This window comes from Ciconia boyciana, chromosome 8 (genome assembly GCF_034638445.1).
Source record: "Ciconia boyciana chromosome 8, ASM3463844v1, whole genome shotgun sequence".
Classification (NCBI taxonomy): domain Eukaryota; kingdom Metazoa; phylum Chordata; class Aves; order Ciconiiformes; family Ciconiidae; genus Ciconia; species Ciconia boyciana.
In genome coordinates, this window is record NC_132941.1 from 67517990 (window position 1) to 67545880 (window position 27891).

Here is a 27891-nt window from a genome sequence, read left to right on the forward strand (position 1 = left end):
AAGGCATTCAAGGAATATTTTTCTCTCTCTTTTGAAAATATTGTAATTAGCATGTCTCAGGAACGAATCAAAAAATTATTTACATGAGGATGTCATGTAGGCAGAAGCATTTTTCTGAAATTACTTGGTTCAGTATATATTTTTACAGTGGCTTGCATGCAATATGTAAAACAGCTCTAAATAAAGAGTAGTATTATACAAGTGTATACAGAAAAAATATTGTGGCAGACAAACTTTACACATAGGAAATTAATTTAAATGCAGAAAAGAATGCATACCATAACATTTGGCTTCCAGTAAATCTCTGAATGCACAGGGTCTACATTAACGGTAAGTAAATGAAGAGTTTTTCCAGTGAGATATAGGCATTTGGATTTGATGTCAGGACAGCCTTTACAAAGATTCTGTACATTTGCTAACTGAGCCAGTATAATATGACCAACAGTGCATTCCATATGCTTCCAATCCTGGTAAAATACATATTTATGTTTATTTGCTCATATATACCCACACATACGGAAACATGCTTCTTTTAAAAATGTAACACATATATATTGACATACAAACACATTTGTTAAATGTGATTACACTTTCAACTACAAATGAGCTGTCTTTAATAGATATACAAATTCATTAACAATTGATATAAAAAAAAAAGTACACTGTAACATCCATAAGCAAACAACAATCAGTGCCAAGGAAAACATGGGATAAGGGGAGGGTACCGCTGAGAACAGTGGGGATACTGTGCTGTCCTGTAACAGCATTTCCTATTGTCATTGTCGGAGACAGAATAATGGGTAAGAATCACTGCTCTGTTGCAGTGGGGCATGTCTTATGTTCTTATTCATCAGCTCAGTTAGGCAGTTCTGCTTAAAACCAACTGTTTTAAAAAGAAGAGACGATAATGCAAAAAAACACCTGTCAATTATAAAGCCTCAAGTAATTTCCCTGCTGCTCTTAGTGGTTTTTAGGTCTCTGCATTTGAGAAACAAAATCTTTCCAAGAAAACAAAACAAAACAAAAAAACCCAATAAACCATCCCCAAGACAAAAAAGCAGAGACTTGAACTTTCTTTGCTGCAAAACTACATGAATGGTCTGGGGACCTGTTTCCTCAGTAGTGGAAGAAGTTCTGCTATGGAAAACATCCCTGGGAAACTTTGTTATACCTTTTATATGCAAATCATAGGACTAAATATTTTGTATTACCTGCTCTGTTGCATCACCTTCAATAGTTCCCCTGATGAATGCCTCCACAATTTTATGAGATGATGCTTCTCCCACTTTTTTAAGCTTTTTCTCAGTAATAACAAGATGAAAAATATCCAAAAGAATTTCTACAAGATTTATTTTCCTGTTAGCTAGTTGTCTCATTAACGGGATACTAATATTTGTAGTCTGAAATACAAAAGAAAGGAGTAGAATTCTAATTTCAAATATTTTTGCAAATTTACCTGATAAGAAGTTAGAATGTTGTATTTCTTTTAACTAAAGAAGCAAACATTTTAACAATATCATCTCAATAGATCCGAGATATTGCTATGAAGATATTGAAGTAATTTAAAAGATAAACTTCAATGTCAAATATATTACAAAGCAATCAAAGTAGCAGCATAGAAAAAGAGTAGCTGGGCTTTTGCTTTTCACATTTTATGTACCTGGTACAAATATCTAATGCCAAAAGAGTTTCAAATGTGTACATAAAACCAGAATTTTAATATTAATGGTTTTGGTAGCTGCACAGAAATACTTGCTCTTTAAAAAAGGTAAAGCAGAAAGAAAAGCTGGATGCTAGAGTATAATAATGGTACACACTAGCAAAGTAGGCTGCAGGCTTTCATTACCCAAAATACACTGTTTTGAAGACAGGCTTTCTTTATCTACTTAATGTTCTGTGTAACCTTTTTTTTTTCTCCTGAGAAATAAACACTTTATTGTGGAGAATTTTAAACTTGTGAGGTATTTAGAGAATCAAAAATATCTTCAAGTTTAGACTTTTTATTTTGTAGCTATTAGATAAATTATAGATTTAAATAAAATTGACAAAGACCAAACAAATCCTCTCATTTCTGCTTCTCTTCTTCCCTTTTTAAACTATAAATTCTTTTGGCATGCAATGTTTCCTTCTATATTCAAACAATGCCTATGGCTACAGGAAGATAATCTCATTTGGGGCTTCCAGGAATTATCCAAGAATGAGTGAATAGTACAACTAAATTAGATTTCTTTTCCATGAGTAGAAATACATATATATATATATCTCCATACCTCATTAACTGCAAATAAGCTGCAAACATTATGAAATATTTCCTCTGTTTTGGATACTGCCTTCTGAGCTAAGTCATAAGCATCTAGGTAGTGACTACGCTTTTCTTCTTTGTTTCTTTCCTGCTTGGCAATCATCCTGAAAAAAAACCATAAACCCAAAGGAACTAAGGTAAGAAAGTGTTTCTTTTTATGGCATCATCACTATTGAACATATATAATATATGTTCAATATATTCAATAATATGTTCAATATATTCAATATGTTCAATAATATATAATAAAATAATTAGATTAATAGATAAAATAGATCAATTAATAGATAAAATAGATTAATTTTGTACATGTATTTTCTAAATGTTCAAATAGGAAAAGTGAACATTCACACATTATTTTTTCAAGGTCTTATTCTTGGAACTGTAGTGCTGCACTGCAAGAATATGCCAAGACACAAAGAGAAGAAAGGCAGATAATATTCCAGAGTATGCATTCGCCAGGAACAAAACAGCAGAATAGCCAGGTACAAAACATATCTCAGTCATTTTCAGGGGACATCTGGGAAACAGTTGGGAGTCAAGGCATACTGTATTTTGCACTTTTGCTATTAGAGCAATTTCTAGAGAGCCATTTCAACAGTAAGAATTGTAAAAGCCTATAAATACTTGAGAATGATTGGTGTGGCTGCCAAAATGCCTTTACAAATGGGAAAACAAAAAGCTGACTTAGAGACCTTGATACTTTGTTTCGACCTCACAAACAGTACAAAAATCACTAGTACCATGTAACATTAACTCTGCCTTCAGTGAAAAGAATTCTTGATTCTGCAGTATTTTTCTGAATACAGAACACATCAAGAATGCAAATAGATGTGTAACACCAAGATATAAAACCTGACAATATTATCTCCTCTTTTCCATCTTTAATTAGACTATAAAAATGTAAACAATACACTTGTGGACTAGTTAAATAACATTTTTCATCAGAGGTATCATCTTACCTGTGAATATTTGCACATTCTAGCAGTATCTCAGCGCTACAGTTTTTATGCCCATAATGAACGAAGTCCTTCTCAATTTGAACTAATTTATTGTAAGATTCCTGTAGCATATGCGGCAACTGACAAGACTCAGCGTTAATTGCCATACAATCTTTGGCAAAATGTATCTGAATAAGTGTTTTCCTAGGAATAAAAATTAAGTACAAGATAGCAGTCAAAAAGCACAGGCTGTGTTTGAAAACAGACATATTTCTCTCTGGTCTCCTTTAAATTATAAGAAAGCTGGAAAAAGTCACTTCATTCTTTAAATCTGTGGTCTACAAATATATGGTAGGTCCTGAAAAAAAATCAAAATATTATATTTGCAGATTAGGATTGAGGTGTCACTTGTTCCATGTATCCAATTATTCAAACTGCCTAGGCCTAATCAGTCTTCTAAATATAGCTGAACTGAGAAGACTATTAGTCTTCCCTTTCTATTCCAAAAGTTTCACATTTCTGGAAAGAGAAGGAAGTGTAAATGTTGTATACTTCTCTCCTTTTACCAACACATTTTAAGTTCTCTGTGCTTGGATTTCAGTGTAACCAATATCATTGTTTAGTTCCACCATAAAAAGACTTCTTGGATCATGGTGAGGAGAGAAGTAGGTCAGTACTCCAGACTACAATAGTGTTGTGGGAATATCTGTGCTCAAACAGATACCTCTGCATAGGCAAATGTATCTTGCTCCTTTGGGTAACCTATACGACAAACGATGCACAGTAGGTCGTGGTATCTGAACTAGCTTACTAACTTAACAGGTAGCAGGGCTACATGCGAGAATGAAGAAACTGGAAAGGAAACTTAGATTTAAAAAAAAAAAAAAAAAAAATTACTTAGAAGAAAAATATTTGAGAAACCACAGAATGCACCATACTAAAATAAAGATGAATGGTAAAAATCACCATATATTTGCAATGTAGCTGCATAGTAGAGGCTGGACATATTTTAATGAAAAGACAGTTACCTGGCTTCAAGGGATGCAATCATAAAACCCAACTCCGACTGTCTGTTAGGTCTCTTCAGTAAAGTAGGTCTGAGCACATTTACAGTGTGTTCCAGTATCTCACAAGCCTGCAGGTAACATCAGAAATTTCGTAATTTTATTTTAAATGTCTAATATTAAATTAATTTAGAAAGCTTAAATTTTGTGCAGAACACGTTAACCACCTTTCCCTAATATTCCCCAGGATGACTGATTCTTGACAACTGTATGTACGTCTAGAAAGTATGAGTTGTGATCATATTTAGATACTTCGATATGACTACGTGAATGGAGCACATACACACAATGAGAGAATATGGAGCCAGACTCGTCTTAGAGGTACATAGCAAAAGAACAAGGGGCAACAGACCTAAGCTGGAAAAAGCGGAATTCTAAACAGATGTTCCAGTGTTCGGCCTCCTTCATAGTCACTTTTTTGGGGGGGAGGGGGTAGCAAGGGCGCAGAAAGGTTGTGGAATCTCCATTCTTGGAGATATTTGAGAAGTGGTCATATATGGCCCAGAGCAACTTGATTCAACAATAAGGTCAGATTTCACTTCAAAATTACCCCTGCTTTGCCTGGGGTTAGACCAGATGACCTCTAACCTAAATAGTCATTTGAGTCTGTATTTCACAGGCATCCTCTTAGGGACAGATTCCTGCATCCTTACTTACACTGACTAGCATATGAATACACAAGCAAACCTTACACTATTATAGTTTTGCCACCTGGGGATGTAAAAGAAGTCCTCAACTAACAGTTTTGAATGAAAACGCCCTTAGATGATACTCAAAACCTCATCTACAGATTTGTCCTTATTAAAAAAATTTGCTGCTGCATTCATGTTGGTCAGACATGTGGAGGGGAAAAAAAAACCAACACCTCACACATTTCATTAATAGCTATACTGGTAAAATCTTAGTAAATACTGTCACTGGTAACCAGCTATTTTGTCCTTCAATGATTGTAAATGTGAGTTCAGCCCAAATCAAAATAATCCCTCTATACAAAACAGAGTTGCACAGATTATCAATAAAGGACAGAACATCACAGACACAACAAGATTATATTTATGCTGAAACTCATGAAAGTTAAGGGTTGAACAGTAAATGGATATTTTAATGTTAAGGGTCAAACAGGAAAAGGGTTTTGATAAATATATATATTATACTTACAGTAGTATCAGAATCTAGAAATAATATTTGTAAAACTATTTTAAATGTTTGAAAAGGAAGTGCATACTAGGAAATAATATTGAAAATTATAATCTTTATTAAATATGGAAAATAAACACATCAATGTTAACAGAATTGTCTGAGTACACAAGCATTCTAAATAAGAGAATCAGATCTCTGGGATTTAGTTACACATACTGGATTACAATTGCTGTTATTTCAATAGAAGGATATACAGCTTATCATAAAAACATCCTAAGCTTCTGTGGGTAAAATCTCATTCCTACTGGCCTGCATCTGTTTGGAATCTGTAATTAATGTTTGTTGAATGCACAACAGAGAAAACAACATTCACTGCATTTAACACCTATTTTTGCTTTTATTGAAGTACAAAGGCTGTAACATTTCTCTTCACTGAAAGAGAGGCACCACTGCTGCAAAAAACCCCCCCACCAAAATAAAAAAACTTCCTTACCATGCTCTGTTTTTCTTCCCCCGCTTCCTCCAGAATTGCTTCTATTAGACTCAGAGTACTTTTGTACCAAAACTGTTCATTTCCTCCTAGAAGCTGTGCTTTCTCAAGGAGTGCTTTAGCTTGTCCATGGTTTCTTTCCAGGTTAGCCAATACAGCAAATAGGTATAAGCACCTTGACACATCATACAGGGCCCTCAATTCCTGGGATGAAAGATATGTGACCTATATACAAAAGATCCACTACTGCTATTCATATTTACTTCTATTCATGTTTTAGATTAAACTTATGAATAGGCACAGAAATAAGAAGCAAATGGTATTTCCTCAATTATCTGTAGCATTTCTTAGTTACTCCTTATATTATTTCATTTTTTTCAAAATCATGAAGTGCCTACTTCATATGAAGACCTTCAAATCTTCAAATATACTTTATATTTCTTTATGTTCCCGTATCTTCTACCCCACAAGTCAAAGAAGCTACTTTTCTGCTATTATTTAGTATGTATATATCTGCTGTCATTTGTCAGCATCTGATGAAGAAATGTGGTGATGAAAAATTTTTTAGTCAACTGGTATCTAGATACACTAGAGCTCCAGTAAATTTACAATGCTACTTTATGCTAGTTATAAATGATATACTAGTAGTATACAAGAGACAAATATAGTGTACAGTATAGATAGTATACCAGCATACAGACATACAGGATACTAGTAAGAAATTATATCATTAAAATTATTGTCCTCCCTAATGTCTTTTGAACTTTTCTCAATGTACAATACTAAATTAATGCTTTAATAAGAGACATATATTATTAATGAATATATTATTCATATATTATTATTCAAAGTATTAATGATTCATGCTAAATATACATAGGCAGTTTTTACTTACATGAGAAAAATTATTATGTGGAATAACAGGATAACAATTACATTTTTTTAAAAGTAAAGGATTTATTGCAGTAATTATGTTTCAGTAACCTGTATAACCAAGAAGAGAGCTATAATGGAGAACGGTAGATATAGGAAGAATATCTTTAACATAAACCCTTCATAATAATGAGATTATGTGGATTTGTTTGGTGGAGCATATGGACACTTATTTCAGATCTGCCAGAATTCTAAGTCATAATTTCAGGGTCAGTGGCTGTTCATCAAAACACAGTTAGCAGTAAAACCGTAACGAAATTCAAAATGATATAACTAGACTTTCAAAAGACCAAAATGTTGAGAGGATGGAGCTAAATGCTCTCTCTCTCTTATGAGCAAATCTTGAACATCCCTAAACTATTTTAACAAACAAGATTTGGATATACATACATCTTCCAACGTCACTGCAAAGCAGACAGAGATGCTGACACTACTTCACAAGTTGAAATAATCTTCAGACAATTCCCATAAAGTTGGACTTAAGTGCCATATATTTAAAGGTACACCTTATATATGCTGTAACTCAAATGATACAGGTTGGGGGGGGCGGGGGTGTGGAAGGTTTGGTTTTGCCCTTTGATTATTCTTATAAGGAACAACTACATAAAAATGAACATTTTTCCTACGTTTTATTAATTTTTCTATTTTATTTCTGATGTACCTGAGTTGCAGCATGGGCCTCTGAAAGCAGAAGTCTTGCTGGTTGATACAAGCCTAGCTGAATTAGTACTTCAGCTTTTTCTATCCACAAGTAAGGGAAAGAAAGTGCACTCAGTCCTTTTCCTGTTACTGCATTTAACTCAAAAACCTGAAAAATAACAAAATATTACAAAATAACAAAAAATATTACACCTTCATAAATTTCAAAACTAAACTAGATGGAATACAAATTGTTATTAACTATCATATTCAATTCTTGATAAATCCCACAGTCCAGCTCTATTTTCTAACTTCAAAATTCAACGTTATATTACAGGAAAAACAGGTTTGCTGTGAGATTTGGATTCTATAATCCTCAAAAGGCATTCAACTAATAAGCACGTACTATTAAAACTAATTTTAGAACAGATTAACTACTTCAGATCTGCTACTGTCACAAAGAAGTTGATTCTTGGTAATAACTAAAACAATCAAAGAGAAAAACTATTTGCAAGACCTAAAGGAGGTGACTCAAGAGGGATTAGTAATTAGAAAAAAAAGATATTTTACATGCACAAGAATGGAAAAATATACAAAGAGAGCAAAATGATATGATGAAAACAAGGATAGAATTGCCATAATAAAGAGGAAAGTGGAGGTAAGCTTTAAGAATATCAGTAAGGTAATTATCTTCCTAAAGAAGAGACAGGAAAGACAGAGCTGAAATATTTGCCTGCCTTTAAAACAATGTATAAGAGGGAGCAAAACAGTATGCAGTGATGTAATGGAGAGAGGAAGAAGAGAAAACAGAGACCAAGAGCGAATACAATGTCTTTTTTGCTTATCAGTCTTTTCCATTGATTTCCATTAGTCCCAAATTCCCTTTGTAGAAAAGTAGTTTTACTTTGTATGAATACAGTTTCTATTCTTGTTGTTCCACAATACAAATAATATGCCAGGCAAACCCAGCTCACATTCAGCTGATGCCTCCCAGCAGAATTTTAGTACACATTTTTAATGCTTTTTTTGTGTTCATGTATTCCTCAAGTATAAAATTATTTAAAAACAAACTAGCAAGTATATTAAAACAAAAAGTGAAGAGTAATTTATTAAAGAAACTGGAGCAGAAATAAAAACCTTTTCACTTGAAGTAAGGATATTCTCATCCCTACTACTGTTCAGCTTAGCATTTTCAAAAAACCTTTTTCTTTCTTCTGTCTTAGTATGTACTTTTTTCTCCTTTTTCAGTGCAATCTCTTGCCTACACCTAAATCACAAGAAAGAAAAAGTAAATTCAAGTATATTTTAAAAGTATTTCATAATGAAGTATTAGTGTGTTGGGCATCTTCACCATACGCTCACTCTGTGGATAGATACAAAACAATCATGAACAGAATTTTAGGGCACAGCTAATATACCAAATTTATGTTAAGAGATCATGTTTTTTAATACTTTTTTCCCCCAACAACACATCAACTGTAGGGAAAAAAACCCAAATACAGCCAAATTTTCACAGTAGTGAAAATACATACATTGCTTGTTCTAATGCACTAATGTATGTTTCTCCAGCAGCCTTCTCATGATACAAAGATGCCTGACTCAGTTTTAGGTCTGAACATACCAGGGCAATTCTAAGAATAAAAAGAAGAAATGTTTAAGAAACAATCAATCAGAATCTTTCACATGTTGCTTCATATAAACACATTATATATAAAGGGCATACATTCCACATTTGTCAATCCTACCTTCCTATGTCTGGATTAATATTGGCAATAACAAAAATTTTAAATAAAAAAGGGGGAAATGCGGTAGTTGAAACTACCCATTGATAGAGGTCATAGAATAATAGAATGGTTTGGGTTGGAAGGCACATTTTGGAGATCATCTAGTCCAACCCTCTGCCATGGGCAGGGGCATCTTTCACTAGATCAGGTTGCTGAAAGCCCCGTCCAACTGACCTTGAACACTTCCAACGATGGGGCATCCACCAGTATCCCCAGTCCATCCATCAAACCTATCTCTCCAATTTAGCAGCAAAAATATCGTGATAAAAGTACTAAAATATTTATAATATGGTCTCACTACAGCATGCAAAAAACCCCATACATGTGTATGTGCTAACCTACTTTTCTGTATTGAGTAGAGAGTAATATACTCATCTACACCTATCTAATCATATATAAAAATCAGGTCATAGATATAAATAAAATACCATTAAATAAAAACAAATCCTGAGGAGTCAACAAAAAATTTGTCTGGCAAAGCTTGGCTGCAAATCAATTTCCTATTAGTAAATCACTTTTAGTCTTGTAAGACAGTAACTCAGCAATCAATTGGCAATCCAGATAAACACTCATATATTTGTATATATGAGTATTTATCTATTCTGTTATATGGGATCAGTTTCAAGCATTTTAAAAATACATTTATGTGGCGTTTCACAAACTACTGGGAATTAAGCAAACAATTATTGCTTATGACTCTTAATTATTAAGCAAACATTATGCAATACATTTCAAAAAAGCATGATGAAATGTTTTCACTAAAACAGCAATAAATTTCCATTGCATGTATATTAAATATTTTTGAATCAAAACTTTTAGGGCTAATCATCCATAAAAATAACAGAATTTTGGTCACAAAGGCAAATCTCTTAAAAGAGAATGTGTTTCTTGGGGGTATTTATTTGGGTTCTTAAGCTAAAGACAATATATTTTTGATGAAAGATGGGAGTCTGCCTTTTGAATACTTAAAAGATAATACTTTTATTGAAATTTCTTTGGACTTTGCTTTTTTCAGTTAGGTGACAATAAGGCATTACAAAAATTAGTTACATGAAAGTGACTTGAGTTCATAATCTTGTACACCTTTCCTCGTGGAGATCATGTTCAGTAACAGATAAACTGAGTGGCTTTAATTCCAAAAGCAAGCCAATTCATCAAAACTCTATTAAAATGTATAAATAAGAAATGAAAAGAAATAAAAAACATTACAAATATAAAACAGTAAGTCACAAAAAGCCTTGTTACTATTTAGTGAAATATTAATGGATGGTCCACTCCATTCAGTTTCTCTTTTATTTAAAATAAATAAACGATACAAACCGAAGGTGATAGAGATCAGACAGACTTCTACATTCCACAACTTCATTAGCAATAACTTCAGCTAGCTGAAAGATGGGAAGAATCAAGTGGGGGCAAAAAATTTTCTGTAGTTCTTTAGATAAAAGGTCCATAAAATACAAAGTGCAAGTCTGAAAAGAAATGTTTTTAATTCCATCAGTATAAACAACATTTTGTAGAGAATAAATTTTAAATTAATGATTATGTCTTCAGTTCCAAACTTTCCTTAAAAAAAAAAAACCAAACCAAACCAAAAAAACTTTGAAGCTGAAAAAGTAGCTAGGTACACAGAAAGCCAGTAAATTTATTCTGTAAGTTAAGTTTATTTCAGAATGCAGAGGACAGACTAACACTTTTTGAAGTATTAATTAATACAATGGCAAGGACCTATTTCTGACAGCTGTCTGAACATACTCTTTATTGCACAGACAGAAAAACTAAAACACAACATAGTTCTCTGCTACTCACTTTTTTCCTAAATAATAAATGCTTTAGAATTTTGAGGAGTATACTTACAGGTTTTGGGAAATTATCCCAGTTAATACCGTAAATATTTGTTTTCTGTTTAAAAGTATCTCTGATTTCATTGGGACAGTCATAATGAGCCCATTCTTCCACATTTGCTGGTAAGGTATCAACTGATCCTTTCCCTTTAGGCTTCTCTTTCACAACAGAAACTTCAACCTATAATAAAAAATAAGGACACTTATGAGGCCAAATTAACATTCTTGTTGGTATTCAGCTAATATTAAAAAAAAAAAGTATCTGCTTAATATCTTTTGAAGTTTTGTCTTTTTTTTCTTGACCTCTAGACTGGGGTTTTTACAAAACAGCAGTATTTTGACCAATGCAACACACAAAAGAAAAAGTATCTGTAAATTTATGACCTGTCAAGTCCATGCGATCAAGAGTGAAGGTATGATGTACAGACTCACAGAGAAATTCTTCACAGGTTATGAGAGTCTTTACAGGAAAGCATCGGAACTATTTAACAAATGAGCCCAGGGAAACATCTCTTAGAAAGAGATGATTGTTTTAATTCCACAGCAAAGGGGTTCTTACTTGTTTCTCTTTCTTTTTGTCCTTCTCTTTCTTAGGAGCAATTATTGACTGTACCTTCTGAGGAGCTGTAAGTTGTGAAGACTTTGATAATACTTTTGTAATAGGTCCTGATGCTGACAATGATACCTAGATAATAAAATAATTACAGTTAATTATTTTCAATATTCAAATTCATTATTTTCAAATTATTCAATATTTCAAATATTTTCAAAAGTCAGAGGCAGATGATTTGGCTTGGATTATTCAGGTTTTCAGAGAACATTTTAAGACTTCTATGGAGTTATTTATGGAGTCCTAACACTTGAAAGCCTGCTTTAGAAATGAACATCTGCAGTCAAGCCTGTTTTACTTTGTACTCCAAAACAAGGTTAAGCTGTCCTATAGTACTTTCATTCCTTTAATGCTACATGGTTATCCTTTTTCTCACAGCTGTAATATGTTCAGCTGTAAATATGAGTTCTTAGAATTACTGTCATTGTCCTACAACTGGCACTGACAGCTGCATTAACTCTTAATTTTTTTATTTTTAACAGTTTATTCAAACAGTAATACTCCTTTCAGATATTTTTTTCTCTAGTAGGACACTCAGACAGTCAAGTTCAGGACATTAAAAATTATGTTTATTTAAAATCTGAAAATATCAATATTCATTTTTTATTTTTCAATTTCCTGTCTTCCATCAAATGTTAGAGTCTAAACTGATTTCACAATGAAAACTTGATCATAATTACCACAGGAGTAACAAGTTGCAGGCTTTTATAGCTAATTGGAATAAAATCATGCACAAGCTACAGCTTACTAATCTAGTTGATATGTCCCATATATAGTACTAAGATTGTTTCTATAATGATTTGTGGCATTACTATTATCCAGTATAGATTTAGTCCCTTCAAAGGTGTACTCATATTTAATGTATAATTGTTTTCCTACGATTTTTGCTATGGTTCTCAATAGCCATTTAAATTAGGCATTCATATCAATGAGAAATGAAATAGATTTGTTTGATTTGAAATGCTGTAACAATGAAAAAGTGATTAGAGAATAATAATCAGTGAACACTGCCTGTCTATACTTTTTCTCAAAACTTAACAAACAAATCAACATCTGAATTTAACTATGTCACACAATTTCTTTGAGTCAAATGACAGCCTTTTGATTCAACCTAAGTGAAAGTCGATCTGTAGTTACCGTTCCTCAGAGCTGTCAGCAATGTCTTCAGCATGTATTCTGCCACTGCTATGATTCTTTAACAAATTAAAAATACAAAATTTTAGAACCTTTTGCATAAAATGTATGAATGTACTCCAGAGAAACACTGGGCCACTGCTTTTATCCTTAATGTCTCTTCTCTATTTTCCTGAGAGAAACAATTTTCTTCTTTAATCCCTAAACCTGAGAAAACATACTAACTATACCATAAAATTGGAAATTCTAAATACATAGTTAAAACATCAAATTAATAGCTGGCACCATAATTATAGATATATATAAGATAACTTGAAATATACAGGACACATTGTAATATAATATAGTCTCATACAATCTCACCTGCCAGATACGGACGATACAAGCATATGCCATCAAACAGTGCTGCTGATGAAAAGGAGAACTATGACCAGAAATTAAAGCCATTAATGTCTGTGCTCTAAACAAAGCTTCCAATTGTTTAATACTGCTCAAATCTTCCAAATTAATTTGGGGCATGGTATCATTTGCTCCAATGTCTATCTTCAAATTTTCTGTAGGTGAAAATTTTGGTATAGTATTTTTTTCTGTTAAAAAACAAATAGCATGCTTGCAGTGACAGTATTGAAAAAACGTATTCACAAGTTAAAATTTTTTAATTGAAAATGAAAATATTTATGGAAAAAAACCCAGAAAAATGGAAATCCATTTACTGAAGATGTTCTTCTTATGGTGATGCAATGCTACTTGTACCATGTTTCCAACGAATAATGTAATGTATATTAAATGATGCAAGTCTGACATAGAAATTAAACCCACAGGAAGCACACTTTAACTATGTCTTCTTGAAAATAAATTTGTGGGAAAGACGGTCTAACTTATTTATTTCAGCCACTTAAGTAGCGTTGCAGTCAAATAAAAAATCCTCTTGATCCTGATGTAGCGGTTTCTACAGTGACCAAAGACCATGTCCTAACTACCAGCAGCCTAGCCAGCAAGAAGTGTATTTGGCCAGCACTCATTTCCAAAACAGAAACGGCTAATAATCTAATTACAGATGGCTCAATGTCAACTAAGTCTAGAACATAGCTCAAGCTCATCACTGTGTCTGTAACGACATAACTTAATGGCTCTTGATGGCAACTACAGAAGATACTCTGCTACTCAGTCCTCTTTCGAGCTGTGTAATTCTAGTAATTTTTCAGTAAACACTGATGTTTTATAGAAATTCCAACTCTGCTTGAAATTCAGCTCAAAACCAAGTAATTCAGCAGATTTTCAGCTTGGAGTTCTATAAATACAAAGTTCTCTTTTAACATCAAATTGATGCTCTACAACATAAAGCAGAGTGCAGTAACATAAAACCTATCACATAATCCAATGACTGTCACAGATGAAGTTATTAAAGTAACAGGCAAACTGAGTGAATTCTGAGCATGACTAACACAGTATAAAGTTAGGGAAAGGGACAGTTCAGCAGATTAATTTTATTCTTTCCTAATAAAAGATATATATGGCAAGATACAGACAGGATAGGTGGTCTGTGAGATGGGTAGGAAATTGGGTAACCAGCTGCACTCAGATGGTGGTGATCCAAGGTTTTTACTCAGGCTGCCAGCCTGTCACAAGTGGGGTCCCCCAGGGATTGGTACCCACACTGTTCAACATCTCCATCAATGATCTGGGCAATGGGATTGAAAGCACTCTCACCAAGCTTGCTGATGACACCAAACTGGGTGGTGAGGTGGACATGTCAGAAGGGAGAGCCTTCTTACACAGAGACCAGGACAGGCTGGAAAAGTGGGCTAGAAAGAACCATATGAAGTTTAACAAAGACAAGTGCAAGGTCCTGCACCTAGGACAACATAACCAAAGAGCCCAGTACAGACTAGGATCTGTGTAGCTGGGGAGCAGCCTTGCTGAAAGGGACCTGAATCCTGGTGGACTACAAGCTGAACATGAGGCAGCAGTGTGCTGCTACAGCAGTGAAGACAAGTCGGATCATGGGCTGCATCGGCAGGGCATTACTAGCAGAGATAGAGATGTGACCATCCCCCCCATTGATTGTACTCAGCGCTTACAAGGCTGCAGCTGGAGTACTGTGTCAAGTTCTGGTCCCCACAAATCAAAAAAAGCATGGACAGACCAGAGAGGGTTCAAAGGAGGGCCACGAAGATGATCAAAGAGCTGGAGAACCTGCCCTATGAAGAAAGTCTTAAGGAGTTAAGGTCTTTTCGCCCTGGAAAAGGGAAGGCTCAGGGGGACCTCACCATAGTTTTCCAGTACTTAAAGGGCAGCTACAAAGAGGACAGAGGCTCTCTCTTCATAAGAAGCCACATGGAGGGGACAAGGGGCAATGGGTACAATTTGCACCAGGAGAGGTTTCACCTTGATATAAGAAAGAAATTTTTGACAGTGTGAACCATCTATAAGTGGAACAACCTCCCCAGGGACGTGGTGGAGTCCCCATCACTGGAGGTTTTCAAGACACAGCTGGACAGGGTGCTAGATAATCTAATCTAGGCTCCCTTTTCCAGAACAGGTTGGACCAGATGATCTTTTGAGGTCCCTTCCAACCTGGGCTGTTTTATATTTGAATTTAATTTTTCTTACTATATTATTTCGGTTTCCGTTAAAAGTTTTGTAAAAAATTTCCTGAAACATAGGCAGTGTGAGAAGTCCAGTAACCATAAGCAGCCATGTGAAACTGGGTGGGAAGATCATTAAAGAACAAGTACAAACTTTAAATCGCCATAGGGTTGTAAAAAAAAACAACAAAACCACTAACAGAAAAGAATGAACAGAATATTGCTACTGTGACTTTAATCCAATGTGTGATACTGGAGACACTGAACATTTATCTTTTTCAATGCAAACACCAGAAGTACTTGTCTGATCTATGTCATCTATCCACACAAAAATAAAAGCAGAGCAGATGTTGATTAATGCCACACAATACAGCATTGTTCAAGAAAGTAGATACTTTTTTTCCAATTAAATAATGGGATATCCTATCAAAATAGGTCACTGAGTCCATACCACTGCAAACGGACACCAAAGAATTTTTACAGTTACATAAATACTTGACAGCGTACATCCCTTTGAAAGTCACTTTTGAAAAATCAATCCTAAAATCCTAGATAAAGCCAAGGAAAGAGCAATGGACATAGGTACCCTAATCTTGGCACAGAAACCATTTCCTACAGTTACATCTGGCCCTCCATGAGGATGCATTTGAAACAAACTGCTTAGCACTGCGTTCTGGTAGCATCTCACAACTCAGGAATCCCTACGTCAGACAGGAGCTGTATCTTACTATACCAAAAGACTGAGGGTAGGTCTCCAAGGCACAACACAGAATTCACAGATATAGTTAAGCTAGCATTGAACAAATGACAGGGAGTATTGGAGAAAGTACAGCCAAGCTGGTGCCACTTTGTGGTAACTAAGTTGTAAATTAAAAATGTCCCTTGCATTTGCTGCTGAGAAATTCCTCTGAAGGATATACACCTTTTACATACCTTCTTCTTGTGAGGATTGCATAGAAAATTTCATATGTAGCAAGAGATCTACCACCCAGTCCAGAGGTTTAATAACATCATTGAGGGGAAACTGGTTACAATATAACCATTCAGCAAATTCCATCAGATAATCAACTTTCTGCCATTCATTTTCTTGTTTCTATAAAAGTAATGAAGGAAGAGGTTCTTTTATATTTGGTGATGTAAGCCATCAAAATTATATTCAAAAGTTCCATATAGTCTTAACAGAAGCAAAAAATAATAATTTGACAGTGAGCAGTTTTATTGGTATCACATAATCAGAGTTATGCTAAATAGAATGTAACAGAAAACTCTACCAGGTAATTCTTTGCTTTATCAAAACTTCTTGCAATTGGCTACTCTTAGACATTTTTATTTGACAGGACACAACTGAACTTTTACTGGATACCAAGGTTCAACAATACACAGTATTCCAACTGAAGAGGAATTTCAAAGTGACAAAAAGTAATGGTCAAGTATATGGCCTTCCTACCAGTTCAATTATATACTTCACACAACTTGCAATCCCATGAATCACTTGAGAAACATAATTCTATCAGCATTTGAACATATAGTAAAAACTGACAAACCTGTAAAGCAATGACTGCATTTTGAAAACAGCTTAACTGTCCAACAATACTTCTGGAGACTGTTACCAAATGACGCCACATATGTGACAAATAATCTTCACTTTCACCTCTCAATTTCTGAATGTCCATCATAAAATTGTATCCCAATCCTGCCTTCACTGTAGCCATATGTTTAAAAATCAGTCTAGAAAAAGATCCAAAAAATTCCAAATTACTTGCATCTGTACCTGTAAAGTAACTTTCTAAGTAGGATAGATATGCTAGTTCATATCAGTATAGCACAGAGATGTAAAGTTCATAAACTGACATAAAAGGGCATAAATCTTTGAACTCGGATAAGACTATGTAAACAGTACCCTAGATAATTTAGTTTCCATTTAACGTAAATGGGTTTATAGCTAGGAAAATTAACGTTTCTGCTATATAGCCACATTTCATGCCCTATTTTCTTGGAAAAGTAAGGTACCACTTATATACAAGTTTTTAAAAAATGAAATTTACAAATATTACAAACACATTAATGATAAGAAGCACTGCCAACGTATGTCTTTTTCATTGAAAAGACACAACAGTGTTTTCTGTTGTAAGAACTGACAGGCTGACAAAAAGTAATCGTAATATTTTCCAAATGCAAAATACAAAAATGCTCAGAGTTTTATACTTCTCAAGAATCAGGATGCTTATTTTAGTAAAAATAACTCAACTGACTTACAGCCTGTGTCTTGTCTGAGGCAAAACCTGAATAGCTTCATCCAGGACTTTTAGTGCTGTCTCCCAATCAGCTTTATCAGCGTATATGTGGAATAATAACCCATATAAGGAGGTTCTTAATGTCAGATCTTCCTCAGCACCTTTGAAGTATATTCACATGATTTATTAATATACTGCAGAATTAGAATAATGATATTACAAAATACTGTTGGGTTTTTTTTTTATTACTAGATCAATAGAAGGAAGAACTTGCCTGGGAGAAAGCATCCAACTGATAATCCAATACTTTGAAAATCCTTTGTAATCCACTGATGCAAAGGCAACATATCTTTCTTCTCCTAAAAAGACCAAAAAAAAGGGAAAAAGAAAAAGCCCTTTATCTTTTGGTTAACATATATCTTTAAGTATTACTGTACTTCTGTTTCATTTGGAAACCAATTAATATGGTTAATATGAACTATTAACATGTTACTTAAATAGCTACTTGTGCAGAAGATGAAAACCACAGCCATTTCTCCAGAATGAGTTCTATAATACAAAACCAATACAGCAATAACCAGACTCAGTAATATTCAATCAGTTATACTGATTAAATAACATGAAATCTTAAAGTACTCTGTCAGAGAATCACAGAATAGTTGAGGTTGGTGAGAACCCTCTGGAGCTCTCTAGTCTACACCCCTGCTGAAAGCAGGCTGAAATAGAGCAGGTTGCTCTGGGCCTTGTTCAGTCATCTTTTGAGTACTCCAAGTAAAGAGTCCACAACCTCTCTGGTTAAAAACATGTAATGGCTTATTTTTTCAGACTATCTTCAGATCATTTTTAAAAGATGACTTAGTGTCTCGTGTCCCATTTTGGTTAGCTGGCTTTACCTGTGAAAATTTGACCATCACAATTCTCACCCAAGGGTGAGAGATGTGATAACGGTTTCCCTCCCCTCTACAGCACAGCTTCACAACTTCAAAGATAAATTCACTATCTTGTTTCACAAATAGATCCATATACAGTTCTACTGAGATACTGACCATTGAATACATAAAGGACTAAGCTAATAAATCACCCAATCTGTAGCTACAACCTTTGGATAATCATTACATTAGCATCATCAAAGATTTATCAGATTTGGTCAAATCAGCATTTACTTCCATGAAGACATAAAGTCTGACTAATCTAGTGGCCTTCTATGATGGAGTGACTGCATCAGTGAACAAGGGAAGAGCTATGGATGTCATCTACCTGGATTTCTGTAAGACCTTTGATATGGTCCCCCACAACCTTCTTGCTGCTAAATTGGAGAGATATTGGTTTGATGGATGGACTGTTAGACGGATAAGGAAGTGGCTGGATGGCCACATCCAAAGAATTAGAGTCAATGGCTCAATGTCCAAGTGGAAACCAGTAATGAGTGGCATCCCTCAAGGGTCCATACTGGGACCGATACTGTTTAATATCTTCATCAGTGATATAGACAATGGGATTGAGTGCATTCTCAGCAGATTTGCTGATGACACCAAGCTGAGTAGTGCAGTTGATTCACTAGAGGGAAAGGATGTCATCCAGAGGGACCTTGACAGGCTTGAGGAGTGGGCCTATGCAAACCTCATGAAGTTCAACAAGGCCAAGTGCAAGGTCCTGCACCGGGGTCAGGGCAATCCCCAATATCAGTGCAGACTGGGGGATGAATTGAGTGCAGCTCTGCGGTGAAGGACTGGTTGATGAAAAACTGGACATGAGCTGGCAATGTGTGCTTGCAGCCCAGAAAGCCAATCATATCCTGGGCTGCATCAAAAGAAGTGTGGCGAGCAGGCTGAGGGAGCTGATACTCCCCATCTACTCTGCTCTGGTGAGACACCAGCTGGAGTACTGCATTCAATTCTGGGATCCCCAGGACAAGAAAGACATGGACCTGCTAGAGTGCGTCCAGAGGAGGGCCACAAACATGGTCAGAGGGCTGGAACACCTCTCCTATGAAGAAATGCTGAGAGAGTTGGGGTTGGTCAGCCTGGAGAAGAGAAGGCTCTGAGGAGACCTTATTGCAGCCTTTCACTATAGAAAGGGGGCTTAGAAGAAAGATGGAGAAAGACTTTTTACCAAGGCCTGTAGTGACAGGACAAGGGGCAACAGTTTTAAACTGAAAGAGGGTAGATTTAGATTAGATATAAGGAAGAAATTCTTCACTATGAGGGTGGTGAGGCACTGGAACCAGTTGCCCAGAGAAGTTGTGGATGCCCCATCCCTGTATGTGTTTAAGGTCAGGTTGGACGGGGCTTTGAGTAACCTGGTCTAGTGAAAGATGCCTTGCAGGGGGGTTGGACTAGAGATCTTTAAAGGTCCCTTCCAACCCAAAACATTCTGTGATTTTATGATTCTGTGGAAGTAACGTGAGGGTAAAGGACAGCTTCAATGCTGACTGCAGCAAACTGAGAGAAAAAACAATCTGTAATCTTGTTTTAAGAAAGCTAGTAATAGCAGTGGTAAAGCTTTTGTAGTACTTGCTTTTACTTTTTTTTTTTTTTTTAAAAACCCATTTTTAGTTTTCAGGCTGGCACATATCTCAAGTAAGTGAACCACTGCCTTGCTGAACTAAACTAAAAGTTATCTTCTGTTATATGCTTCTCCAGATGTGATTGCATTTAAAAATTGCCTAGAGTTAGCCTGATCAAGGATCACTGGAGACCAGTTCCTGCCTCTTACCATGGTTACTACAATATATAAAAAAAAATTCAGTAACTCCAGAAATAATCAAACAGAGAATGCTCTATTTATGGGAAATACTTTTTCTAACTAATACCAGAAGTTACTATATATTCTAACTCACAAGAATTACTAGCATTTTCAGACATAAAAAGTCTATGCTATCTTTACCTGTATACTTTCATTATCTACGTTAATGTCCTGCTTTTTAATACAATTTATTAAGTGTTCACTCTGAAAATATGCTGTGGTAGTGAGTTAACTATATATAGTTAACATAATGAAGTATTCCTTTTTATTGGTTTTAAATATATCATCTATGCAAATAACTAAACCTTTAGAACTGTGCCTATAGGCAATTACTGCTGTATATCCAAACACTGTCAAAGTTCCATTAAGGTTACAATATTCACTGTGCTTCCAAGTACACAGTGTACTCATCAGTTCTCTCCTACACACCCAGAATCAAGCAGACCAGTCACCATCTCTGATTATTTCTGATTTATACACGGCTTGAGAAGAAATCAAAATTAAGTCTTCTGTTCTTGTACTACACTGCTTGATGATCTGAGATGCAGACTCACATTGGTACCACTGAGCTTGAATGCAAGAGTTATTAATAAACCCTTCAAGCTCTAATTGAAATTGTGCCCATGGAAATGCACAGGAAAACTCCCATCAGCTTCACTGACATATAAATCAAATCTAGAAATAGAAATGGATCAGCTCCGGGGAATTTTGAAGTAAGAAAAGTTGTAACTGTGTAGGGATGTTTCAGTGCGCAGAAGAAATTTCATATGGCGAGATGTGTTACATGATACACATCACCTACATATTGTTTCAAAGGGATGACTTCTTTAGTTTACACATGCTGTTCATAATCAACAAGTATTTAACTTTATCACCGACTCCCAGCACAGTTTGAATTATAACTCCTTCCTACTGCCGAAGTGCTAAATAGGCTTAAAAAACCGAAAACATGCAAAGTAAAAATTCCTTTTTGCAGGTAGAAGAGAAATTTGAATCTGCAGGTGTGCGGAACCTTAATTTAGTTACTTCTTTTTTTTCCTGAGTTTGTGTTTTAAGATCTCATTCTTTCTGGAAGTGACAGATTTTTTTTCTGGATTTTCTTTTGAATATTTTCTAAACATTCCCTTTCGTAAGCTTCACAAAGTGAACCACTACAGCCCTTCAGACAGCAAATTATTTTGAAGAAAACTGTTACAAGCCTGACAATTGCCTAAAACCAGAAGAACCACCAAATGGAAAAAAAGCGTATGTGATTTCCTGTATGTGTGAATGTGCGCTATATGAATGCAGGTAAGAAACCATGTATGTGTTTATGACAAATAAGGTGCTTTCCCCTCTTAGGAAAGGTATCTTGAAGTATGCACCCAGAGCTTCAGAGCAAACCAAAATTTTTCTTTATCACCAGTACCAATCACTAAACACAAGCACAATTAACAATACCTATTAGTTATTCTTACCTGATTATTCTTAGATTCTGCTTTAATTATATTCTTAAGAATTATTTCAGTAGGTTCTTTAAAGTGCTCTCTGTCATGTGGAGAACCTAGCAAAGGTAAACATGTATTCCAAAAGTGTCTAGCTGCAAACATTACAAGGGAATAATTTCCGGCTTCACCTGCGTACCTAAAGAAAGTGAAGTACAGCTTAATGAAGGAAAACAGTCATACCCTAGCCAAAATAAAGGATTTTACTTCTACATACATCCAGGTTTACCTGATCTAGGCACCACCATGTATAATCTCAGCAATGAGGGGTTAGCATATGAGCTTCATACAAAAGGTATTTTCCATTTCTATATACAAAACACCTTCACAGCAGAAGTAGCAATAAACAAGTACCATATCGATAGTTTTACTGTATTTCTGTGTAATCTTAGCTCAAGAGCCTTCATTAAAAAAACAGTAGAAATCTACTCGAGACATTCTCATTGGAATAATCTACTTTTTTGTCTTCCTATTATGTTAATTTCTCATTCTAAAAGCATTACAAAATAGAACAAAACAATTATTAAAATGCTATGGATTTTGCATAGTACAGTACCCCTGTAACACAACAATATACCCTGAATGCCTCTAGCTGCATTCAAATTGTTTCGAGCATATTCCATGTAAATGTTACCTTGAATTAATAAAATCTATTAATTCTCCAGATTGTGATACAACACAGTACTCATATGAGTGAGCAAAAGCTTTAGAAATTAGGTAAAAATTATGGATTGGTATTAAACAATCACCCATTGAATAGTTTTACTATTTTTTTAAAAAGTAGAGTTTGAATCTGGCTATCTTTGTAATTTTCTCCCCCAGCTTCACGATTTTTAGAGTCCATATGCTCACATACCTTATGTCTTAACACTAGACTTATTAAGGCCTAGTGTTTGCTCACCACTTTTTGTCTCCCTTTTGGAATGTGTTGAGCTATACATCTACATGTTCAGTTCTTCCTGAAAAAGTGCTTGTCATGACATGCAAATTTAAAAAAATGACAACACCTTACAGTTCCGTTACACTGGCTAGTCTAACTTCCTTCATCACTCTCTTTTTAATGATCAGTGGAAGGAAGAAAGTATTACCATGTTAACAGCCGCACATCACCGTCACGTGTTCATCTTCTAAGAGTTCTAATTGCCTACTTTTGCTCATTAATTTTTTTCTTCCAAATAGCAAAGATTTCCTACCAAAGTCATGCATAATCCATGTATCACCTTCTCCTGCCTGTTCATTATTTAAAACAAATCTTTCCACTTTGGGTTCATGACATACAGTTCACAATATTAATATGATGCTCTGCAACAGTAGAGGCTGAGCACTGACTGGCTGAGGAGTAGCTCTGCTGAAAAGGATGTGGGGGTCTTGGTGGACAGCAAGCTGAAAATCAGCCAGCAGTGTGCTCTGGCAACAACGGCCAACAGCACCCTGGGCTGTATCAACAGGAACAGACAAGAGATTGAGGGAATTGATTATCACCCTCTAGTCAGCACTCTTTAGACCACATCTAGACTACTGCATCCAGTTCTAGGCCACCCAACGGACGCCAGACATGGATAAACTGCAACAAGCTCAGTGGAGGGCCACCAAGATGATCCAGGGACTGGAGCACTTGCCTTGAGAGGAGAGACTGAGAGTACAGGGCTAGTTCAGCGTGGAGAAGAGTTGACTTTGGGGGACCTAGTGAGGAGAAGTTTCTTAATAACCTGACAAAGTTATTGAGAAGCAGCAGCCAGGCTCTTCATAGTGGATGGCACGACAAGCAAGAATGGACATAAGTTGAAATAAGAAAGGTTCAGAGTGGATAGAAGAAACCTTTCCCCCATGAGTACAGTCAAGCAGTGGAGCATGTTACTCAACAGAGGCTGTGCAGTCTCCATTCCTGGAGGTTTTCAAGACCAGACTAGATAAAGCCCTGGGCTGGCCCTGCTTTGAGCAGGAGTTTGGACTAGAGCCCTTCTGAGGTCCCTTCCAACCAGATTTTCCTATGATCCTATGATATTACAAGATCAGCTATGTGGAAGCTATGGTACTTGATAAATTTACTAAACTGTAAAAATCTGTCACATCCTTTGTTAAGCATTTCAACTCACAACTATTTTGTATGTCTTGGGAGAGAATATGTTGATCGATCCCCAAATCTGTATATCAAATTTTAGGTCTGTTTTATATTAGTATTCTCTCAAAATAAAACATACCTGGCACTCTGAACAAAGGCTTTTGATGCTGCTACACGTAAATGTTTTCTTCCAGACAAATTTTCCATTATACTCTTTCCTTGTATACAGGCAGCAGCGCTTAACATTTCTTGTCTCACTCTGTTAGCAGGCCTGAATAAAGGCAAATAATTCAAGAAGTGCTAGTCTTACAGTCTAAGAACATATCAGTTCCTATTAATGATGCTTTCAAATTGTTACTAAATAGATGTCCCTAGCTTTGGAAGTTACAAATGCTTCTACTGACTTTCCTTTTAAAATCAGAAAATATTTGAAAAACTGAACATTTTGTGAAAAGATATCAGAAATAAAGTATCTTTTCACACCTCTAATGAAAATAACTGTGAAATCAGATTTAAAAAATTATTATCTACAGTTAGCAAGGGGAGAAAATAGATTTGGCGTTTTCTCCCCATTATTCACTATTGTACATCGAACAAAATATTAGTCCAAAGTCAAACTTACACGGCAAGCAATTAAAAACAGAAATAGGGAAAATTAGACAATTTTTGATACTTTTGGAATTGGTCTTGCTTATGTCTGGTGAAGTATGCACAGGGATCGGGAGAAATTGATTTGTATCATATTCCACTACATTTAAAACAAAAGTATGTAGATTTCAGTCGCAGCTGTGAATCAGTTAAAAATAAATAAGTAAATAAATTTGATATCTTTGGTTAATAGTGATTTTGTAAGAAAAGAAGTAATACAATTTGCAAGATTTTTTTTAATGTCTTAGTTACAATGTGCAACCATATACAGAAACATAGACATTCTAGTTGGCCTAGTTCCTATCCTGTGGTGAGAACTATCGTGCAGTTATTATTTGTGTCCACGAGAGGACACCAGTGTTCTACAGTACAAGTTAGCAACAACAAAAGAAAGTTAAAAATAAATATTTAACCCCAATAAAGTTGTGCTTTACCATGGGAAGACTAAGTTTATTTTCCATTTCTCTGGAAACAGCATTGACAATCCATTACTACACTTCTTTGTCAAAGAATCAAACATTTTATCATTCACTTGTTTGCAGATTGCTAGATATGCAGCAAGTATTTTCTCCATTTCTGTCATGTACTGAAACTACATATTTCATATTAAGATATCTTATTTGGTTTTACATGTTTTTCCCCTTGTAGCAAACAATAATGAATTTCAAAGAGCAGAATTTTTTTTTAAAGAGAAATTATTTTTCTGAGAGACGAACCAGAAATTATATTTGACGTGTTTCACATATTTATTTCAAACTTCCTACATTCCAACAAATTGTTACTAAATGGCGTTGATCCCTTCCTCTTTTGATAAAATGACATTCTGTTTTTGGAAGAAATTATGTAGAAAAATAGAAGGATTGAAGGATATCACCTTTTTATAATATAGGACTCCACCAACAGATCCATTTATATACAAAACCTTTTTTTTCTTTGAGATCAAAGTTTTAAATTATCAGTTAAGTAAGACACTGGGCTTTTAAAGAAAGCATCCATATGCACGGGTGGTAATAAAGACCATAAAGACTACCTGACACCAGAGCTTGGAATATAGTAGCTGCTATCACCTATTATCATTCACAGCTCCATCTTGTTCCATGAACTGTGTAGACCCTTTGTGTATTAGAGCCAGTTCAGCATTGGAAGCAATTTGCATCACCAAAAGAACTAGAATAAGCTACTTTCTGCTTGGAAATTATAAAAGTGTGAAAAGACCATGATTGCCATTGAGCAGAGACCATTTCAGAAAAGCAATGCTCCCCAGGAAGACACTCAAACACATGTATATATGACCTGTTGACTCACTTGGATAACAAAATTGATATATCTTCCTGAACTGGCTCCAGAGCCACAATCTGGATCTCACACTGCCTTTTACTCAGGCTATGCTACAGAGTTAAATCATCTGCAGTACTTAAGTAACTACTAATGACAGAGTCAGCAGAAGTAGGAAAATTTCACTTTCACCTCTAACTGTGCAGTTTCTCTGTAAAAAAGATTCCTTCACTTTTGATTGTGTGATCAGATGCATTTACCCTATATACTCTTTCTTCAAAACTTAGTTCAAGTATACCACAGTATCATGCAAAATTCCATATACTTACATTTCATATTTCTCAGTATCTCTATTGTGGAAAAAATTCTCATCTGATTGCAAGATCCTTTTGGAACAAGTCATAACTATTTCATAGTCATGTGATACATATGCAAAATATGTAAGTCGTGTCAGTGTCTGCAACTCCACTAAAGAATCTGACCAACTGCACTCTAAAGCCAATTTCACTAACTGCAGGAAAAAAAAAAAGAGGAAAAAAAAAAGAGTTTAAATCTCGGGGTTTTATCATGCTCTTTTCTATAGCACTTACATGCTTACAGCTGTACCTTTCATACAGCCCACCCGGATATGGAACACGTACATGATAAAACAATCTAGGAAACCAAAGAGTTACAAGAACAATCAAAATATATAATAGAGAAGCATCATTCACCCTGTAGTAAATATTATAATAGTGCATGTAAATCCAGCTATAAGTGTGCATGCCTTTTAACCAGTAGTATCTGCCAAGACTTACTGTATGTCCTCAGTCCTCTTCTGAAAATCAGTGGGAACAGGACTTCCAAAATTCGGAGCCCATTTTAGTTAAGCCAAAGGTAACAAATGGGAGATAGAACTGGTTTTACAACAACAGTGTTTCACATACAGTTTCATTATAGGATCTAAATGTCTTCCTTGCTTTTGCGTATGTCAGTCAGAATGTTCAATCTTTTTAAGTTAATGGGAACTGTTAATGAATTGGTCAAAATGAGGATACTACAATACTGCTCTCCAAAACTAAGCCACTGAAGTAATAGCTAAAGCTAACTCATGATATTTGGCATAAATCTGTAGACCAACTAGAATTAGATACCCCTATATTTATAAGGACCCAGATCCTAGTCTTTAGAAAGGACTTCTACAAAGGTGTTAGACAACGTCACCAGATTCCTAGCTAAATGGGGAAATACATCTTAGTTCTTTAAGAAAGCTCTTTACAGGAGGTAGAAATTATAAATGTGGTAATCAAACAGGTAAGACTACAACTCACTGTTTTGCACATACGGGGTATAAGTCTTTCTACACCATCTTTACAGAATCACAGAATCACAGAATCGTATAGGTTGGAAAAGACCTTTAAGAGCATCGAGTCCAACCGTAAACCTAACACTACCAAGACCACCACTACACCATGTCCCTAAGCACCTCATCCAAACGTCTTTTAAATACTTCCAGGGATGGCGACTCAACCACTTCCCTGGGCAGCCTGTTCCAATGCTTGATAACCCTTTCAGTGAAGTAAAATTTCCTAATATCCAGTCTAAACCTCCCCTGGCACAACTTGAGGCCATTTCCTCTCGTCCTATGGCTTGTTACTCGGGAGAAGAGACCGACCCCCACCTCTCTACAACCTCCTTTCAGGCAGCTGTAGAGCGCGATAAGGTCTCCCCTCAGCCTCCTTTTCTCCAGGCTAAACAACCCCAGGTTCCTCAGCCGCTCCCCATCAGCCTTGTGCTCCAGACCCTTCCCCAGCTTCGTTGCCCTCCTCTGGACACGCTCCAGCCCCTCAATATTTATTCCTCTTGAATAGCCTGGTAACCAACAGGATCACAGGAAAAGTGTGGCACTATTCAGCGTTAGGAATCATGGAAGACTGATCAAAAGCAAGTACTTTAAGAAACTGTGCCTCATATGAGACTCATCAAAAAGCCACCTAA

General features: G+C 35.5%; 1 protein-coding gene across 1 annotated transcript in view; it reads right to left on the bottom strand.

The window, feature by feature from the left end:
- The window catches only part of CFAP46 (cilia and flagella associated protein 46), a 91250-nt gene that overhangs the window by 26354 nt on the left and 37005 nt on the right, over positions 1-27891 (bottom strand). Inside the window, exons 22-41 of the mRNA XM_072871728.1 lie at positions 26244-26425; positions 24131-24262; positions 21903-22068; positions 17975-18059; positions 17723-17861; positions 17011-17194; positions 16400-16559; positions 13242-13465; positions 11694-11819; positions 11148-11315; positions 10614-10762; positions 9042-9140; positions 8647-8776; positions 7532-7678; positions 5941-6141; positions 4272-4378; positions 3265-3447; positions 2271-2406; positions 1212-1400; positions 279-467 (exon numbers count right to left, since the gene is read on the bottom strand). Of these exons, the coding sequence (XP_072727829.1) occupies positions 279-467; positions 1212-1400; positions 2271-2406; positions 3265-3447; positions 4272-4378; positions 5941-6141; positions 7532-7678; positions 8647-8776; positions 9042-9140; positions 10614-10762; positions 11148-11315; positions 11694-11819; positions 13242-13465; positions 16400-16559; positions 17011-17194; positions 17723-17861; positions 17975-18059; positions 21903-22068; positions 24131-24262; positions 26244-26425 (3096 nt within the window). The remainder of the gene's footprint in view (positions 1-278; positions 468-1211; positions 1401-2270; positions 2407-3264; positions 3448-4271; positions 4379-5940; positions 6142-7531; positions 7679-8646; positions 8777-9041; positions 9141-10613; positions 10763-11147; positions 11316-11693; positions 11820-13241; positions 13466-16399; positions 16560-17010; positions 17195-17722; positions 17862-17974; positions 18060-21902; positions 22069-24130; positions 24263-26243; positions 26426-27891) is intronic.